The 21,134-nt window shown below is 45.0% G+C and overlaps 1 protein-coding gene across 2 annotated transcripts in view; it reads right to left on the bottom strand.

Annotated features, from left to right (window-relative positions):
• Positions 1–21,061, bottom strand: part of fnbp1a (formin binding protein 1a) — a 53,219-nt gene extending 32,158 nt beyond the window's left edge. For both annotated transcript variants that reach the window (XM_049579730.1, XM_049579731.1), the window contains exons 1-3: positions 20,752–21,061; positions 4,294–4,409; positions 3,226–3,276 (exon numbers count right to left, since the gene is read on the bottom strand). In XM_049579730.1, the coding sequence (XP_049435687.1) occupies positions 3,226–3,276; positions 4,294–4,409; positions 20,752–20,781 (197 nt within the window). In that variant the 5' untranslated portion in view covers positions 20,782–21,061. The remainder of the gene's footprint in view (positions 1–3,225; positions 3,277–4,293; positions 4,410–20,751) is intronic.
• Positions 21,062–21,134: the final 73 nt, after the last annotated feature.

Raw genomic sequence — 21,134 nt, forward strand, 5'->3', positions numbered from 1 at the left:
AACAACACTAATTTAAAGTGCACTTTTTGTACAGAATGCCACTACACTATTTTAAAACAAATAAAGTGCATTTTTGTGCATGATGTCACTAAGATGATATATAAAAACAACATTAAATTTAAGTGAACTTTTTGTACATAATGCCAGTAGGATATTTTAAAAGAAAAATATGCACTTTTGTGCAGGATGTCACACAAGATATTTCAAAAACTGTAAAATTAAAATTAGCTGCATAATAGGAAATCAAATGGTGAAAAGGAAAATTTATTTAAAATCTGGAAAGGGAAGACGCCAGGCTCAATTGGGTCAGTGCTGGTTGCTTCGGCATTTTCTTTGGTATGGCGCCAGCCGGAGATGTTGACATGCAGAGTTTCAAGCACTCTTCATTCTGTAGCGGGTGACTTTTCAAATGATGGTACAAATTAGTAGTGCTGCTACTTTTTGTAGCAACGCTTTTGCTGCATACTTTACATATTACGGTTGTCTGTTCAACATCTTCCAGCTTGAAGCCAAACCACCGCCAGACAATGGACCCCGTGTTGTTTTTCTTGGGAATTAATTCTTCTTCCTCCAGTTGTTACCAGATTCGCACCTTCTCTCTCTCGTATTACCACTCGCACCGCTCCGCTTACACTACCTGCCACCGCACCTTTCTGCTAGGCGAGGGCGTATGACATTGCACGCACGACAGTATGTCAATCAATCAATCAGTTTCATTTATAAAGCCCAATATCACAAATCACAATTTGCCTCACAGGGCTTTACAGCATAAGACATCCCTCTGTCCTTATGACCCTCACAGCTGATCAGGAAAAACTCCCCAAAAAACCCTTTAACAGGGAAAAAATGGTAGAAAGCTCAGGAAGAGCAACTGAGGAGGGATCCCTCTTCCAGGACGGACAGACGTGCAATAGATGTCGTGGCGTATGTAACAAGGTGCGCTTGTTTTATCTCTCTGTGAGGAGAGACAAGAAAGAGTGAGAAAAGCCTGTAGTGTAATGCGCACGACTAAAAGCAACTGCATGAGAATGTATACTCGAATACTTACGATATAGTCATTTTCTACATTGCACAGAGACAAACCCGCGATACATCAAGTATATTCGATGTATCGCCCAGACCTACCTCCACCTCTGACACATAACCTCCACCTCTGACACATGACCTCCACCTCTGACACATAACTTCCACCTCTGACACATGACCTTCACCTCTGACATATAACCTCCACCTCTGACACATGACCTTCATCTCTGACAGATAACCTCCACCTCTGACATATAACCTCCACCTCTGACAGATAACCTCCACCTCTGACACATGACCTTCATCTCTGACACATAACCTCCACCTCTGACACATAACCTCCACCTCTGACACATGACCTTCACCTCTGACAGATAACCTCCACCTCTGACACATAACTTTCACCTCTGACAGATAACCTCCACCTCTGACACATGACCTTCATCTCTGACAGATAACCTCCACCTCTGACACATAACTTTCACCTCTGACAGATAACCTCCACCTCTGACACATAACTTTCACCTCTGACAGATAACCTCCACCTCTGACACATGACCTTCATCTCTGACACATAACCTCCACCTCTGACACATAACTTCCACCTCTGACAGATAACCTCCACCTCTGACACATGACCTTCACCTCTGACACATAACCTCTACCTCTGACACATAACCTCCACCTCTGACACATAACTTCCACCTCTGACAGATAACCTCCACCTCTGACAGATAACCTCCACCTCTGACACATGACCTTCACCTCTGACACATAACTTCCACCTCTGACACATAACTTCCACCTCTGACAGATAACCTCCACCTCTGACACATGACCTTCACCTCTGACACATAACCTCTACCTCTGACACATAACCTCCACCTCTGACACATAACTTCCACCTCTGACAGATAACCTCCACCTCTGACACATAACTTCCACCTCTGACACATGACCTCCACCTCTGACAGATAACCTTCACCTCTGACACATGACCTTCATCTCTGACACATAACCTCCACCTCTGACAGATAACCTCCACCTCTGACACATAACCTCCACCTCTGACAGATAACCTCCACCTCTGACACATGACCTTCACCTCTGACAGATAACCTTCACCTCTGACAGATAACCTCCACCTCTGACAGATAGCCTCCACCCAGCCTCCACCTGTTATTAAAAAAGTTTAAATAAAAAACTTAAATAAGACTAAAAAAAGTTTCTCATTTATCAGAGAACGACTGCTCTGGCCGTCTAGACCTGCTGATTGGACCACTTCCTGTGGACGAGTCAGGAGGAGGTCATGAGGAGGTCAGAAGGTCAGGAGGAGGAGGTCAGGGGGAGGTCAGGAGAAGGTCAGGAGGAGGTCAGGAGAAGGTAAGGAGGAGGTCATGAGGAGGTAAAGAGAAGGTAAGGAGGAGGTCATGAGGAGGTAAAGAGAAGGTAAGGAGGAGGTCAGGAGGAGGTCAGGAGGAGGTCTGGAGATTCGTTAGGTCTTTTATCTTGTTTCTTTGAATAATGAAGATAGATCTATATATCTGTATCTTTCATTGTTTGTTTGTTTGTTTGTCTGTTTTGGGTGTGTTCTCCTGTGACCTCAGTGTAAAATGGAGCTGAGTGAATAAAGTTTCACTGACTGATGTGATTTTATTGAAGCACCTGTCGGAGATGAAACTCTGAACATGTTGAGTCACTGACAACAGAAACACCTGGATGATGACACCTGTGGATTCACCTGGTGAACGAGTTTGTTCTTCGTTAACTGTTCAGTAAATTATTAACGAACTGTCACTGATCAACATGTTTGATAATAACATCCCTCAGCTGATAATCTGTATCAATCACTGATTGAATATTGATCACAGATTGACTGTACGTCCACAGGAGCTGATTGATTAAGGAACCTTTGAGGTGACGTCACTCGTAAACTGGAACCATAAACCAGCGCGGACCAAGTGGGATCTGCAGTATTGGTTACCATGGCTATCTATCCAGGTAGAGAGAGAGTCACCTTCGTAACACTTAAAACTCTTTTGGATCAACATCCATCACCAATACATAGATGTCACTCCTGATATCAGCCGTGTGGGCGGAGTCTAAACACATGATCCAGGTGAGTTCAGCAACTGAAACAAGAGTTAAACACCTGATTTCAGAGGACAGAAAAATAAATAAATAAATCTATTTACTGACCTGCTCTCGTCCTCTCTGCTCCTCTTAGGGTGGTACTTCTTAGACAGACTCCTGCAGACAGGCAGGTGGACACAGGTGAGACAGACACAGGTGGACACAATTGAGACAGACACCGGTGAGACAGACACAGGTGGACACAGGTGAGACGGGCACAGGTGAGACAGACAGGTACTGAGAGAGAAACGTACAGGTGAGACAGGTACTGAGACACAGGTAATGTAAAAGTGACATACAGGTGACATACAGGTGATGTGCAGGTGATGTACATGTGACGTACAGGTGACATACAGGTGACGTAAATGTGACATACAGGGGACATACATTCATTCATCTTTTCATTCATCATGAAAGGTCATTCCGATTGAAAGTGGTCATGTAAACGGTCATTCCGATTGAAAATTAAATCCGATTAAAGGGGGTGGTTTATTCCGTTTGTCATTCCGAGTGAAAGAATGTTGTGTGCTTGTATACACTCATTCCTCTTTAAGTTCATTCCGGTCTTTCTGCGCATGCTCGTTTCCTTGCCCTTCTGGCGCGATGACGTATATAGCGCGCATAGCAACGGGCTGAGATAAAGCAGTCGGACTCGTTGCACTCACCAGTTTCCATACGCCACAGCACAGTCTTCTATCTCCCTTTTTCGACCTTCTACCTCCCTTCTCCTCCTCAACAGACGAAGCATTAGCAGAACAAGGTTGTTGTCGTACTGCTGCTTCAAGAATATAAGCAGAACACGTCCGAAAAAGGCACTAAGAACGGCATCGTCAAGCATCTTGTTATCCGGAGCGAGGACTACAGTGTTTTCTTCTGGTAAACGTAAACACATAACATCTGCCCCGCCCCCTATCCAATCAGAAACCTTCCCTGCCCCAAACTTTGTGCAGACCCGAAAAAAGGTGATTTAACTGATCTCCCTGTAAACCCTCATTCAGAATGAATATTTCTCATGTAAACTACCTGGAAAGACTTTAATTCCGAATGATTTCATTCAGATTTATTTCATTCTGAATGAGAAGCCATCATGTAACCACACCCAGTGTGCAGGTGACGTACGGGTGACATTAGTACCTGATCTGTTTGGCGTAGCTCAGCTCGATGTCGGCTCGCTCTTTAACAAACTTGCTGTATCTCTCCAAGAAGTCAATTCCCCAACTAGTGTGTTTCTCCAAGTTATCGAATTGATCCTGAAACAAACAAACAAACACTGATGTTATATATAAACACTAACACATATAGTACACTATAGTTACATATACGCATTGATACATGTACGCTGTAGTTATATATATATATATATATATATATATATATATATATATACACACACACAGATACATGTACGCTGTAGTTATATATACACAGATACCTGCATGCTAAAGTTATATATGCACAGATACCTGTACACTGTAGTTATACATATGCACCGATACCTGTATGCTAAAGTTATACATACACAGATACCTGTACTCTGTAGTTATACGTAGGCACCGATACCTGTACGCTAAAGCTATATATACACAGATACCTGAGTGCTGTAGTTATATATACACAGATACCGGTACGTTCTCCTCCAAGAACCGTCACCTTATCGTGGTGGAGGAGTTTGAGTGCCCTGATGACCCTAGGAGCTATGCTGTCGGGGGCATTTTGCCCCTGGTAGGGTTTCCCATGGCAGATTGGTTCTGGGCGAAGGGTCAGACGAAGAACAGTTCAGAAGACCCTTCATGATGGAGACAATCAAGGACACGTGTACCCGGCCCGGAGGGTTACCGGGGCCCTGCCCTGGAGCCAGGCCTGGGGTTGGGGCCCGTGGGCAAGCACCTGGTGGTCGGGCCTTCGCCCATGGGGTCCGGCCGGGCCCAGCCCGAACTGGCTACATGGGCTCGTCCCCCTGCTGGCCCACCACCCGCAGAGGGATCCAGAAGGGTTCGGTGCAATGTGGATTGGGCAGCAGACCAAGGCGGGGGCCTTGGCGGTCCAATCCTCGGTTACAGAAGTTGGCTCTTGGGACATGGAATGTCACCTCTCTGGCGGGGAAGGAGCCGGAGCTTGTGGAAGAGGTTGAGCGTTACCGGCTAGATATAGTCAGCCTCACCTCGACACATAGCTCTGGGTCTGGAACCCTAGTCCTTGAGAGGGGTTGGACTCTCTCCTTCGCTGGAGTTGCTCTGGGTGAGAGGCGGAGGGCCGGGGTGGGCTTACTGATAGCCCCCAGACTCTCTGCCTGTACGTTGGGGTTTACCCCGGTGGACGAAAGGGTCGCTTCCCTGCGCCTTCGGGTCAGGGAACGGGTCCTGACTGTTGTCTGTGCTTATGCACCGAACAACAGTTCAGAGAACCCACCCTTTTTGGAGTCCCTGGGACGGGTGCTGGACAGTGCCCCAACCGGGGACTCCATTGTTCTGCTGGGGGACTTCAACGCTCACGTGGGCAATGACAGGGTTAGGGACCTGGAGAGGCGTGACTGGGAGGAACGGCCTGCCCAATCTGAACCCGAGTGGTGTTCAGTTATTGGACTTCTGTGCGGGTCGCAGTTTGGCCATAACTAACACCATGTTCAAACATAAGGATGTCCATCAGTGCACGTGGCACCAGGACAACGTAGGTCGCAGGTCAATGATCGACTTTGTAGTCGTATCATTTGACCTGCGGCCATATGTTCTGGACACTCGGGTGAAGAGAGGAGCAGAGCTGTCAACTGATCACCACCTGGTGGTGAGTTGGATCAGATGGTGGGGGAAGATGCCACGCGGACCTGGCAGGCCCAAACGAACAGTGAGGGTCTGCTGGGAACGCCTGGCGGAAGAACCTGTCCAGATGATCTTCAACTCCCACCTCCGGGAGAGCTTCGACCGCGTCCCGAGGGCAGAGGGGGACACTGAGTCCGAATGGGCCTTGTTCCGCTCTGCCATTGTCGAGGCGGCGGTTGTGAGCTGTGGCCGCAAGGCCGCTGGGGCCAGTTGCGGCGGTAATCCCCGAACCTGCTGGTGGACACCAGAGGTGAGGGGAGCCGTCAGGCTGAAGAAGGAGACCTACAGGGCATGGTTGGTCTGTGGGTCTCCGGAAGCAGCTGACAGGTACCGGCGGGCCAAGCGGAGCGCAGCGGCGGCATTCGTTGAGGCAAAAACTCGTGGGAGGAGTTCGGTGAGGCCATGGAGGAAGACTATTGATCGGCTCCAAAGAGGTTCTGGCAAACCGTCCGGCGCCTCAGGGGGGGAAGGCGGCAACTTCCTCACACTGTTTACAGTGGGGGCGGGGAGCTGCTGACGTCAACCGGGGACATTGTCGGGCGGTGGAAGGAATACTTTGAGGAGCTCCTCAATCCCACCAACACGTATTCCAGTGAGGAAACAGAGACGAGGGTCTCGGGGGCGGGTCATCCAATTTCTGGGGCAGAAGTTGCTGAGGTAGTGAAACAACTCCGAAGCGGCGGAGCCCCGGGGGTGGATGAGATTCGTCCTGGATATCTCAAGGCTCTGGATGTTGTAGGGCTGTCCTGGCTGACACGCCTCTGCAACATTGCGTGGACATTGGGGGCAGTGCCTCTGGAGTGGCAGACCGGGGTGGTGGTCCCCATTTTCAAGAAAGGGGACCAGAGGGTGTGTTCCAACTACAGGGGGATCACACTCCTCAGCCTACCCGGTAAGGTCTACTCCAGGGTGCTGGAGAAGAGGGTCCGGTCGATAGTTGAACCTCGGATTGAGGAGGAGCAATGTGGTTTTCGTCCCGGACGCAGAACCGTGGACCAGCTCTTTACCCTCGCCAGGGTGCTGGACGGGGCATGGGAGTTTGCCCAACCAGTCCACATGTGTTTTGTGGATTTGGAGAAGGCTTACGACCGTGTCCCCAGGGGCATCCTGTGGGGGGTGCTCTGGGAGTATGGGGTTGGTGGCCCCTTGCTAAGGGCCATCCAGTCCCTGTACTGAAGGAGCATGAGTCTGGTTCGCGTGACTGGCAGTAAGTCGGACCTGTTCCCGGTGAGGGTTGGACTCCGCCAGGGCTGCCCTTTGTCACCGGTTCTGTTCATAACTTTTATGGACAGAATTTCTAGGCACAGCCGAGTGGTGGAGGGTGTCAGGTTCAGTGACGGGAGGATCTCGTCCCTGCTTTTTGCGGATAACATGGTCCTCCTAGCTCCATCGAACAGTGACCTCCAGCTCTCGCTGGGGCGGTTCGCAGCCGAGTGTGAAGCGGCTGGGATGAGAATCAGCACCTCAGTCTGAGGCCATGGTCCTCAGCCGGAAAAGGGTGGATTGCCCACTCCAGGTCAGGGGGGAGGTCCTTCCTCAGGTGGAGAAGTTTAAGTATCTCGGGGTCTTGTTCACGAGTGAGGGTAGGATGGAGCGGGAGATTGACAGGCGGATTTACCGGTCGATCTACGTTCCAACCCTCACCTATGGTCACGAGCTCTGGGTAGTGACCGAAAGAATGAGATCGCGAATACAAGCGGCCGAAATGAGTTTCCTCCGCAGGGTGGCTGGGCTCAGCCTTAGAGATAGGGTGAGGAGCTCAGACATTCGGGAGGGACTCGGAGTAGAGCCGCTGCTCCTCCACATCAAGAGGAGCCAGTTGAGGTGGTTCGGGCATCTGGTAAGCATGCCTTCCGGACGCCTCCCTTGGGAGGTGTTTCGGGCATGTCCAACCGGGAGGAGTCCTCGGGGCCGCCCCAGAACACGTTGGAGGGATTACATCACCCGGCTGGCCTGGGAACGCCTCGGGGTTCCCGCGGAGGAGCTGACGGAAGTGGCGGGGGAGAGGACTGTCTGGGCTTCTTTGCTGAGGCTGCTGCCCCCGCGACCCGGACCCGGATAAGCGGAGGATGATGAGTACGAGTACGACTACGAGGACCTGTACGCTGTAGTTATATATACACAGATACCTGTATGCTAAAGTTATACATACACAGATACCTGTACGCTGTAGTTGTATATATGCACAGATACCTGTACACTGCAGTTATACATATGCACCGATACCTGTACACTAAAGCTATATATACACAGATACCTGTATGCTAAAGTTATATATACACAGATACCTGTACGCTGCAGTTATATATACACAGAAACCTGTACGCTAAAGTTATATATACACAGATACATGTATGCTAAAGTTATACATACACAGATACTTGTACGCTGTAGTTATATATACACAGATACCTGTATGTTAAAGTTATATATACACAGATACCTGTACGCTGTAGTTATATATACACAGATACCTGTATGCTAAAGTTATACATACACAGATACCTGTACGCTGTAGTTATATATATGCACAGATACCTGTACACGGCAGTTATACATATGCACCGATATCTGTACACTAAAGCTATATATACACAGATACCTGTATGCTAAAGTTATATATACACAGATACATGTATGCTAAAGTTATACATACACAGATACCTGTACGCTGTAGTTATATATACACAGATACCTGTATGTTAAAGTTATATATACACAGATACCTGTATGTTAAAGATATATATACACAGATACCTGTAGGCTGTAGTTATATATACTCAAGATACCTGTATGCTAAAGTTATATATACATAGATACCTGTATGTTAAAGTTATACATACACAGATACCTGTACGCTGTAGTTATATATATGCAGATACCTGTACGCTGTAGTTATACATACGCACCGATACCTGTACACTAAAGCTATATATACACAGATACCTGTATGCTAAAGTTATATATGCACAGATACCTGTACACTGTAGTTATACATATGCACCGATACCTGTATGGTAAAGTTATATATACACAGATACCTGTACGCTGTAGTTATATATAGGCTAGGCTACTTAAGGAGGTCTTTCCTTTAGTTAACACTCATATATTAGATATGATCAATATATCCTTATTAACAGGCTATGTACCACAGTCTTTTAAGGTAGCTGTAATTAAACCTCTACTAAAAAAGCCCACCCTGGATCCAGAGGTGTTAGCCAACTATAGACCAATATCTAATCTTCCCTTTATGTCAAAGATCCTTGAGAAAGTAGTCGCAGACCAGCTGTGTGATTTTCTCCATGATAATAATCTATTTGAGGAATTTCAGTCAGGATTTAGAGTGCATCATAGCACTGAGACAGCACTAGTTAAAATTACAAATGACCTTCTCATTGCTTCAGACAAAGGACTTGTCTCTGTACTTGTTTTATTAGATCTTAGTGCGGCGTTTGACACAATTGACCATCAAATTCTACTGCAGAGACTGGATCACTTAATTGGCCTAAAAGGTTCTGCACTGAGCTGGTTTAAATCTTATTTATCTGATCGTTTTCAGTTTGTTCACGTTCATAATGAATCATCCTTACGTACTACAGTTTGTTTTGGAGTTCCGCAAGGATCTCTGCTCAGACCAATCCTATTTACTCTATATATGCTTCCTTTAGGTAACATCATTAGAAATCACTCTATAAATTTCCATTGTTATGCGGATGATACTCAGTTGTATTTATCAATGAAGCCAGAAGAAAGTAATCAATGAACTAAACTCCATAACTGCCTTAAAGACATAAAAACCTAGATGAGCACCAATTTCCTGATGTTAAATTCAGACAAAACTGAAGTTATTGTTCTTGGCCCCAAACAACTCAGAGACTCTTTATCTGATGACATAGTTTCTCTAGATGGCATTGCTCTGGCCTCTAGCACTACCGTAAGAAACCTCGGAGTAATATTTGATCAAGATTTGTCTTTTAATTCTCATTTAAAACAAACCTCACGGACTGCATTTTTTCATCTGCGTAATATTGTGAAAATTAGGCCTATCCTGACCCGAAAAGATGCAGAAAAATTGGTCCACACTTTTGTTACCTCAACGCTGGATTACTGTAACTCTCTATTATCAGGTAGCTCTAGTAAGTCCTTAAAAACTCTCCAGCTAATTCAGAATGCAGCAGCACGTGTACTAACAGGAACTAAGAAACGCGATCATATTTCTCCTGTTTTAGCTTCTCTGCACTGGCTCCCTGTAAAATCCAGAATTGAATTTAAAATCCTACTGTTAACTTATAAAGCTCTAAATGGTCAAGCTCCGTCATATCTTAGAGAGCTCATAGTGCCATATTATCCCACCAGAACACTGCGCTCTGACAACGCAGGGTTACTCGTGGTCCCTAAAGTCTCCAAAAGTAGATCAGGAGCCAGAGCCTTCAGCTATCAGGCTCCTCTCCTGTGGAATCATCTTCCTGTTACGGTCCGGGAGGCAGACACCGTCTCCACATTTAAGACTAGACTTAAGACTTTCCTCTTTGATAAAGCTTATAGTTAGGGCTGGCTCAGGCTTGCCTTGTACCAGCCCCTAGTTAGGCTGACTTAGGCCTAGTCTGCTGGAGGACCTCCTATAATACACCAGTCACCTTCTCTCCTTCTCTCTCTCTCTCTCTCTCTCTCTCGTATTCTATTACTGCATCTTGCTAACTCGGCCATTCTGGATGTCACTAACTCGGCTTCTTCTCCGGAGCCTTTGTGCTCCACTGTCTCTCGGATTAACTCATATCACAGCGGTGCCTGGACAGCGTGACGTGTGTGGTTGTGCTGCTGCCGTGGTCCTGCCAGATGCCTCCTGCTGCTGCTGCCATCATTAGTCATTAGTCATACTTCTACTGTTATTATACACATATGACTATTGTCACACATGTATACTGCCAGATAATAATACATACTTTCAACATATTGTACCGCAGTAGCCAGAACTATAACTATAATATTATTACTTTCAATAATGTTGTTGTAAGCTACTGTCATTACCTGCATCTCTCTCTCTCTCTCTCTCTCTCTCTCTCTGTCTCATTGTGTCATGTGAATTACTGTTAATTTGTTATGCTGATCTGTTCTGTACGACATCTATTGCACGTCTGTCCGTCCTGGAAGAGGGATCCCTCCTCAGTTGCTCTTCCCGAGGTTTCTACCGTTTTTTTTTCCCCGTTAAAGGGTTTTTTGGGGAGTTTTTCCTGATCAGCTGCGAGGGTCATAAGGACAGAGGGATGTCGTATGCTGTAAAGCCCTGTGAGGCAAATTGTGATTTGTGATATTGGGCTTTATAAATAAAATTGAATTGAATTGAATATATGCACAGATACCTGTACACTGTAGTTATACATATGCACCGATACCTGTACACTAAAGCTATATATACACAGATACCTGTACGCTGTAGTTATATATATGCACAGATACCTGTACGCTGTAGTTATACATATGCACAGATATCTGTTGTGCCGTACAAGGATTTATAACAAAGGCCTACACTTTATCCATAAACTTTTGGGCCTACATGTAACAATCAAAGCCTGAGACCACATGTTGGCGCCCAAAAGAACAAAGGAATCAGTAAACCCCCTTTCTCTGTGTGAATCAGCTGATTCAACCCCAACAGAGCACCCCAGCTGACCAGCAGAGGTCCCTTGAAACACAGCTCCCATTGGGTGAAATCCGCCACGGCCAACCCCGCACCGGTGACGTCACGCCGGGGTATATCATCACAGAGCGTACCTGAGGGAAACGCTTCTGGCTGTGATCCTCATAGCTAATAGAAGTACCCGCAACTGTTCCTAAAGCTTAGCAACTCGTCCCACGTGGCGAACGCTTTAGAAAGAGTTATTACTGTGCACAGTTAGACGCGTTTTAGGCCTACGGATTTCCCTCGCTGGTCGAGCTGATCTCCTCTCCTCTCCCTCACTCTGTGCGCCGAGGAACACAGAGCAGCCCGGTACGAGACCACGGATTGACCCTCTCACCCGGATGCCCGCGGATGCGAAGTTTGGTCGATAACAAGGACTGCCTGCTTCAAGAAGAAGGACAAGGACCCCCTTCTTTCCCCGAGTGATTCCCCGCTACGAGCCGGAATTAACTCGCCTCGTCAGAGACTTGCCCCCTCGCCGAGGACCCGTTAGCCGCTGTGAGCCGCTAACCACTTCACCTCTGCCGTAACAAAGGACGCGCGAGGAACAACCGACACATCACTCCACCTTCTGCAACAGTAAGAGGCTTTAGCTCTGGGCAGATAGTAGTTAGTGTGTGTTTTCTTTTTAAGTTTGTAAGGGCTTGTTGATACGGACCGCCGCGTCCGATTTTGGCTGCATTGATATTGTAAAAATATTGCCTGTGTTGCTGCTGTCTGTTATTCTCCTGCCCGTTTGTGTCTGCTTGTAATACGTAGTGATCCGACCTCGTCGGACCGCTATTGTGTCGCCCCGCACGCGGGATTGATCAGTACTTCGGCTGTGTTGGTTCAATGTCCAGATTCACGCCGCTCACCAGCTGAGCCGAGCGTGTCTCTGCGTAACACAGACGGGTGACTGCATCTCAATACCGCCTGCGTGACCACACTCCTGAGTGCTTCCCTTTCTCTCTTCCTCTCTTCCACTAACCTACACTTGGAGCCGAGCAATTCGAACTTCCCTCTCTACCGGCTCCCCTCCTTTTTCTGAGTGCGTGCTTTCTTGGCGAGCCGCCATTGCGTGACGTAGCTTGCAGCGTCACAGCCGCCATCTTGCTACGCTCACATCTCTCTCTCTCTCACACACCCACTTGCTCAGACATACATACACACACACACACACACACACACACACACACATATTCTCGCTCACTCACCCACTTTCTCCCACACCCTCATACACACACACACACACACACACATACACATACACACACACACACACACACCCTTCTTGATGCTTGCTGGTTGATTCAGTAATGTTTTATAGTTGATAGGGTTTATAGAGCAATGTTGATGTTGGCTGTAAATTAATGTCATCAGTGTGAATAAACCCTGTTATACTGCAAAGAGAAGTTGCTTTGGTTTTTCATTGTATACTGTGATGAAGCTGGTTGACAAAGTCAGTGCCTGAGCTCCACTCCTTCCTGTTCATCTTATAGTTGCTGATATCTCCCTAGAATTAGCTTCCTAAGTGAACACTCTTGAGACTGAATTTACGTCTGATCATTGGTCCGGTTTTCCCGGTGGTGCCCCGCTGTAAGCTAATTCGATTATTATGCTTATGTAATAATTAATTAATTATTAATTAATTAATCAAATATTTTAATCATCCATAATTAATATTAATAATTATGAATTATTGCCAATGATCATATTTAGCTCCTCCTCTTCCCAACATATCTGTACGCTGTAGTTCTATATATGCATAGATACCTGTACACTGTAGTTACAGATATTCACCAATACCTGTACGCTGTAGTTATACATACACACCGATATCTGTATGCTAAAGTTATATATACACAGATACCTGTACGCTGCAGTTATACATATGCACCGATACCTGTACACTGTAGTTATACATATGCACCGATACCTGTATGCTAAAGTTACATATACACAGATACCTGTACTCTGTTGTTATACGTATGCACCGATACCTGTATGTTAAAGTTATATATACACAGATACCTGTACTTTGTAGTTATATATACACAGATACCTGTATGCTGTAGTTATACATATGCACCGATACCTGTATGCTAAAGTTATATATACAAAGATACCTGTTCGCTGTAGTTATACAGTACAGGCCAAAAGTTTGGACACACCTTCTCATTCAATGCGTTTTCTTTATTTTCTTGACTATTTACATTGTAGATTCTCACTGAAGGCATCAAAACTATGAATGAACACATGTGGAGTTATGTACTTAACAAAAAAAGGTGAAATAACTGAAAACATGTTTTATATTCTAGTTTCTTCAAAATAGCCACCCTTTGCTCTGATTACTGCTTTGCACACTCTTGGCATTCTCTCCATGAGCTTCAAGAGGTAGTCACCTGAAATGGTTTTCCAACAGTCTTGAAGGAGTTCCCAGAGGTGTTTAGCACTTGTTGGCCCCTTTGCCTTCACTCTGCGGTCCAGCTCACCCCAAACCATCTCGACTGGGTTCAGGTCCGGTGACTGTGGAGGCCAGGTCATCTGCCGCAGCACTCCATCACTCTCCTTCTTGGTCAAATAGCCCTTACACAGCCTGGAGGTGTGTTTGGGGTCATTGTCCTGTTGAAAAATAAATGATCGTCCAACTAAACGAAAACCGGATGGGATGGCATGTCGCTGCAGGATGCTGTGGTAGCCATGCTGGTTCAGTGTGCCTTCAATTTTGAATAAATCCCCAACAGTGTCACCAGCAAAACACCCCCACACCATCACACCTCCTCCTCCATGCTTCACAGTGGGAACCAGGCATGTGAAATCCATCCGTTCACCTTTTCTGTGTCTCACAAAGACACGGTGGTTGGAACCAAAGATCTCAAATTTGGACTCATCAGACCAAAGCACAGATTTCCACTGGCCTAATGTCCATTCCTTGTGTTTCTTGGCCCAAACAAATCTCTTCTGCTTGTTGCCTCTCCTTAGCAGTGGTTCCCTAGCAGCTATTTGACCATGAAGGCCTGATTCGCGCAGTCTCCTCTTAACAGTTGTTCTAGAGATGGGTCTGCTGCTAGAACTCTGTGTGGCATTCATCTGCTCTCTGATCTGAGCTGCTGTTAACTTGCGATTTCTGAGGCTGGTGACTCGGATGAACTTATCCTCAGAAGCAGAGGTGACTCTTGGTCTTCCTTTCCTGGCTCGGTCCTCATGTGTGCCAGTTTCGTTGTAGCGCTTGATGGTTTTTGCGACTCCACTTGGGGACACATTTAAAGTTTTTGCAATTTTCCGGACTGACTGACCTTCATTTCTTAAAGTAATGATGGCCACTCGTTTTTCTTTAGTTAGCTGATTGGTTCTTGCCATAATATGAATTTTAACAGTTGTCCAATAGGGCTGTCGGCTGTGTATTAACCTGACTTCTGCACAACACAACTGATGGTCCCAACCCCATTGATAAAGCAAGAAATTCCACTAATTAACCCTGATAAGGCACACCTGTGAAGTGGAAACCATTTCAGGTGACTACCTCTTGAAGCTCATGGAGAGAATGCCAAGAGTGTGCAAAGCAGTAATCAGAGCAAAGGGTGGCTATTTTGAAGAAACTAGAATATAAAACATGTTTTCAGTTATTTCACCTTTTTTTGTTAAGTACATAACTCCACATGTGTTCATTCATAGTTTTGATGCCTTCAGTGAGAATCTACAATGTAAATAGTCAAGAAAATAAAGAAAACGCATTGAATGAGAAGGTGTGTCCAAACTTTTGGCCTGTACTGTATATGCAGATACCTGTACTCTGTAGTTTTATATACGCACAGATACATGTATGCTGTAGTTATATATATGCACAGATACTTGTACTCTGTAGTTATACATACACACCGATAACTGTACGCTAAAGCTATATATACACAGATACCTGTATGCTGTAGTTATATATATATATATATATGCACAGATACCTGTACTCTGTAGTTATACATACTCACCGATACCTGTACACTAAAGTTATATATACACAGATACTTGTACGCTGTAGTTATATATACACACAGATACCTGTACGCTAAAGGTATATATACAGATACCTGTATGCTGTAGTTATACATACGCACAGATACCTGTACGCGAAACTTACATATACACAGATACCTGTATGCTGTAGTTATATATACGCACAGATACCTGTACTCTGTAGTTATACATACTCACTGATACCTGTACGCTAAAGTTACATATACACAGATACCTGTATGCTGTAGTTATATATACGCACAGATACCTGTACTCTGTAGTTATACATACTCACTGATACCTGTACGCTAAAGTTATATATACACAGATACCTGTACGCTGTAGTTATACATACGCACAGATACCTGTAAGCTAAAGTTATATATGCACAGATACCTGTACTCTGTGGTTATACATATGCACTGATACCTGTACGCTGTAGTTATATATACACAGATACCTGTACTCTGTAGTTATATATACACAGATACCTGTACGCTGTAGTTATACATATGCACCGATACCTGTACTCTGTAGTTATATATACACAGATACCTGTATGCTGTAGTTATACATACGCACCGATACCTGTACGCTCAAATTATATATACACAGATACCTGTATGCTGTAGTTATATATATGCACAGATACCTGTACTCTGTAGTTATACATAGGCACCAATACCTGTACACTAAACCTATATACAGATACCTGTATGCTAAAGTTATATATGCACAGATACCTGCATGCTGTAGTTATATACATATGCACAGATACCTGTACTCTGTAGTTATACATACTCACCGATACCTGTACACTAAAGTTATGTATACACAGATACTTGTACGCTGTAGTTATATATACGCACTGATACCTGTACGCTAAAGGTATATATACAGATACCTGTATGCTGCAGTTATACATATGCACCGATACCTGTATGCTAAAGTTATATATACACAGATACCTGTTCACTGTAGTTATATATACGCACAGATACCTGTACTCTGTAGTTATACATACGCACAGATACCTGTACGCTAAAGTTATATGTACACAGATACCTGTACTCTGTAGTTATACATACGCACAGATACCTGTACGCTAGAGTTATATGTACACAGATACCTGTATGCTGTAGTTATACATACGCACAGATACCTGTACTGCAGTTATATATATACAGATACCTGTACGCTGTAGTTATACATACGCAGATACCTGTACGCTAAAGTTATGCATACACAGATACCTGTACGCTAAAGTTATATATACACACAGATACCTGTACACTGTAGTTATATATACACAGATACCTGTATGCTGAAGTTATATATACACAGATACCTGTACACTGTAGTTATACATACTCACAGTTACCTGTACACTGTAGTTATATATACACAGATACCTGTATGCTATAGTTATATATACGCACTGATACCTGTACGCTGTAGTTATACATACGCACAGATACCTGTACACTAAAGTTATATATACGCAGATACCTGTATGCTGTAGTTATATATATGCACCAATACCTGTACACTAAAGTTATATATACACAGACGCCAGTACGCTGTAGTTATACATACACACAGATACCTGTACTCTGTAGTTATATATACACACCATTCTCGGAAACCCATCGGCTGACTTCCGACAGACAGCGATACAGCCTCTGGGGGCAGACCCCCGATTTTTCCGGTTTGATTTGGGCAGAGGAGGCGAATTTCCGTCCAACTTCCATTTATATAAAAGTAAATATGCTGAAATATTGTGATGAATTCAGAGTTTGCAGTGACGCCAATTATGTTACGCCTCATTAGTTCACCGCACGGAGCGTTTAACCTGGTAACAACTGCAGCCAGCTCAAACGTGATTGATCAATATTACACGGACTACAAACAGCCTAGCACCAGAAACCAGGGCTCTTCCGCTCTTCTTCCGGAGGGAAGATCTCTGGGGTTTGCCTACAGACTCTACATTCACTGAATATATATACGCTAAAGTTATATAAACACGGATACCTGTACTCTGTAGTTATATATACTCACAGATACCTGTACACTGTAGTTATATATACGCACAGTGCCTGTACACTAAAGTTATATATATATACACAGATGTTTGAAACCAATGTTTGGGCGCGTCAGGGGACCTGCCGCAAACTCTCATTGGTAAAGCCGGAGCGATAGGCAAACCTATCGCTTTGGTATCATCTTTTTTTTGTGGGGCGGCAGTAGCTCAGTCCATAGGGACTTGGGTTGGGAACCGGAGGGTCACCTGTTCAAGTCCCCGTCCGGACCAAAATATGGAGCGTGGACTGGTAGCTGGAGAGGTGCCAGTTCACCTCCTGGGCACTGCTGAGGTGCCCCTGAGCAAGGCACTGAACCCCCCCAACCACTCGGAGCGCCTCTCATGGGCAGCCCACTCTGACATCTCTCCACTTAGTGCATATATAGGTCCAGTTTGTGCATGTGTGTGTTCGGACCTGTGTGTAATTGACAAACAGAGTGAAAAATTGAATTTCCCCTCAGGGGATTAATAAAGTACATAAAATAAAAGTAAAAAAAAAAAAAGATACCTGTACACTGTAGTTATATATACGCACAGATACCTGTACGCTGTAGTTATACAGTGGTGGAAAAAAGTTTTCGGACACCCTTAAAATTTTACACAATCTCAAATATTATCATGAAATATTTGTGGAAAAATCTTTTTTGTGTTTCAAAAGGTGTGGCTGCATTAGACAGATACAAACAAATACAAATTATATTTTTTTTGTTTATTGTTTACAAGAAAAACTAACAAAACTAAATTCTTGACAGTTTCAATATGTCAGTTCTCAACATTGTCGGTATCAAAGTCAACAAATAACAGAGAATGTGTTCAAAACTGAACAAAAAATAAATAAACCATCACATCATCAAATTAATATTTCGTAGTCCTGCCACTGGCACGTAGTAGAGCTCTAATCCTGGCTGGCATGTTCCCCACGAGCCTTTCACACTGTTGAGGGGTAATCTTGTCCCATTCTTCTTGAATTACTGCTTTTAATTCTTCTAAATTCTTTGGTTTATGCTTTGAAACAGACCTTTGATAATCCACCACAGATTTTCAATGGGGCTCATGTCCGGGATTGAGCTGGCCACTCTAAGACCTGGATACTGTGCTCCTGCAGCCAAGTTCTACTGGCCTTGGATGTGTGGCAAGGGGCATTATCTTGTTGAAACATCCAGTTTTTACCTCGACGGAACAGTGCACGCGCAGAAGGGAGCATGTGGGTTTGGAGAATGGTACAATACTTGGTAGAGTTCAATGTGCCATCACAGACAGTGAGATGACCAACACCAGCAGCACTCATGCATCCCCAAACCATGATACTGCCTCCACCATGCTTGAGAGTAGGTACTGTACATGCTGGAGATAATGCTTCGCCTGTGCCTTCACTCACATTAGTAGGAGGAAGATAAAGCTGGAAACTGGACTCATCTGACCACAAAATCTTCTTCCAATTCCTGGCTGTCCAGTTCTTGTGTGCCTGGGCCCAACGACGCCGGGCTAACCTCTGTCTCTCATTGATCAGGGGCTTCTTGATAGCCTTGTAGGACCTTAAGCCATGATCTAAAAGTCGCCACGTACAGTGCTGGTGGAACATTGGACACCAGTTTGGTTTGACCACTGCTGCTGAAGCTCCTGTGATGTCATTCGCGGTTTTGCCTGCACATGCGGATCAGGATGCGGTCATTTCTTGCTGAAGAAACCCTTGACGCCCAGATCTTGGTTTGTCTTCCAAGCTGTTGGTTCGTCTGTATTTCTGCAGAGTGTATCCAACTGCTGAAGGACTGCATCTGCACTTCCTGGCTATCTGGCGGCAGCTGTACCCTTCCTGGCTGAGAATCTTTATCTTCAGGTGTGTTTCCTGCGTTAGGTTCCTTGTTTTAGCCATTTTTGTGTCTGAAGAACTTTGAAATGTGCTGGCTTTATGTAGACACGAAGCTTGGCAACAAAAATTGTGTCTTTTGATAAAAAGAACGACCTTCATCACTATACCAAAATGACCCAATACTCAAAATTTCTTACGTATTTTTATGGAACCAATCAATTTTAAGTTTTTAATGGCTTTTTTAGGATTTATTTAGTATTTTGGCTGTGACTGTACTAAAAGAAATTGCACTTGAAGACCTAAGAGTGATTCTTAATGCAATATTTCACAAATGCATGGGGTGTCCGAAAACTTTTTTCCACCACTGTATATATATATATATATACACAGATACCTGTACACTCTAGTTATATATACGCACCGATACCTGTACGCTGAAGTTATATATAGACTGATAGTGAGGAACACCTTTACCTGAGCAAAGTCTTCACCTGAGGAACGTCTTAACCTGAGGAACACCTTTACCTGAGGAACACCTGACTGTTACTGATGTGTTTTATTTATCTTCTCTGATTCATTATTCTTTCTTCGGCTCAGTGATGCTTAAATCTGCAGTGTTTCTTCAGCGTACAGGTGTGTTTTGATTTAATAGCTTCATCATCATCATCATCATCATCCTCAGTGTTCTTCAGAACATAAATGCTCCGTCTGTGAAACTATTTTCACAGATTTATTTAATCATTATCTTATTTTATTTCAAGTGAAGTTATTAAATCATCAAATGTGTTAATCCTCTGAGAGAGAAAACAACTAAACAATCATGTTTAGGAACACAAAATAAATAACAGTAATAACAATAACAATAATATGTGATGGTGGCGGCGGAAGGGGGTCTCTGTTTCTCGGGTCGCGCGCTGCAGCAGCATCATCATGGAGGAAGCAAAGCGCGAGCCGCTGTCGTCACTCACCGTGTTGCTATGGCAGAGCAGACAGAAACACGAGGGCCTCACTCACACACACTCTCTCTCTCTCACACACACACACACACACACACACACACACACACACACACACCGCCCGTTCACCGGCTCTTCGCCGGCAGGTTACTGGATACACGGTCACAGCTGATGGGAGCAGGTTACCATGTAAGCGGGTGTTCCAGGTTTATCTCGGGTGACGTGCAGGTGCGGCAGATGTGAACAGGTGTACGTACCCACAGCTCGGTGCCCCAGTTGCAGCTCATGGTGTCCGGTCTGCTCCTCGCGCTCAGCTGCGGCTGCTCCGCCTCTCGGTACCGATCCTATGATCACCGCAAGCTGCTGCTGCTGCTGCTCTCCGCGCGCATCCTCACCGACAAACACCGGCTGTCTGTCCTCCTGTCTGTCCTCCTGTCCGTCTGTCTGTGTTTCTGTCTGCAGCAGCACGAGAGCAGAGGACGCGGTCACGCGCGGCGCGTCTCCCTGGAGGACCCTTTGTCATCAGTGAGGAGATGCTGAGATTGTGATTGTGTGTGTGTGTGTGTGTGTGTGTGTGAGTGAGTGAGTGAGTGTGTACTGAGCATGCGCAGTTGCAGCCCCGCCCTGCTGTCACACGGCA

This window comes from Epinephelus fuscoguttatus, linkage group LG6 (genome assembly GCF_011397635.1).
Source record: "Epinephelus fuscoguttatus linkage group LG6, E.fuscoguttatus.final_Chr_v1".
In the NCBI taxonomy this organism is placed as follows: domain Eukaryota; kingdom Metazoa; phylum Chordata; class Actinopteri; order Perciformes; family Serranidae; genus Epinephelus; species Epinephelus fuscoguttatus.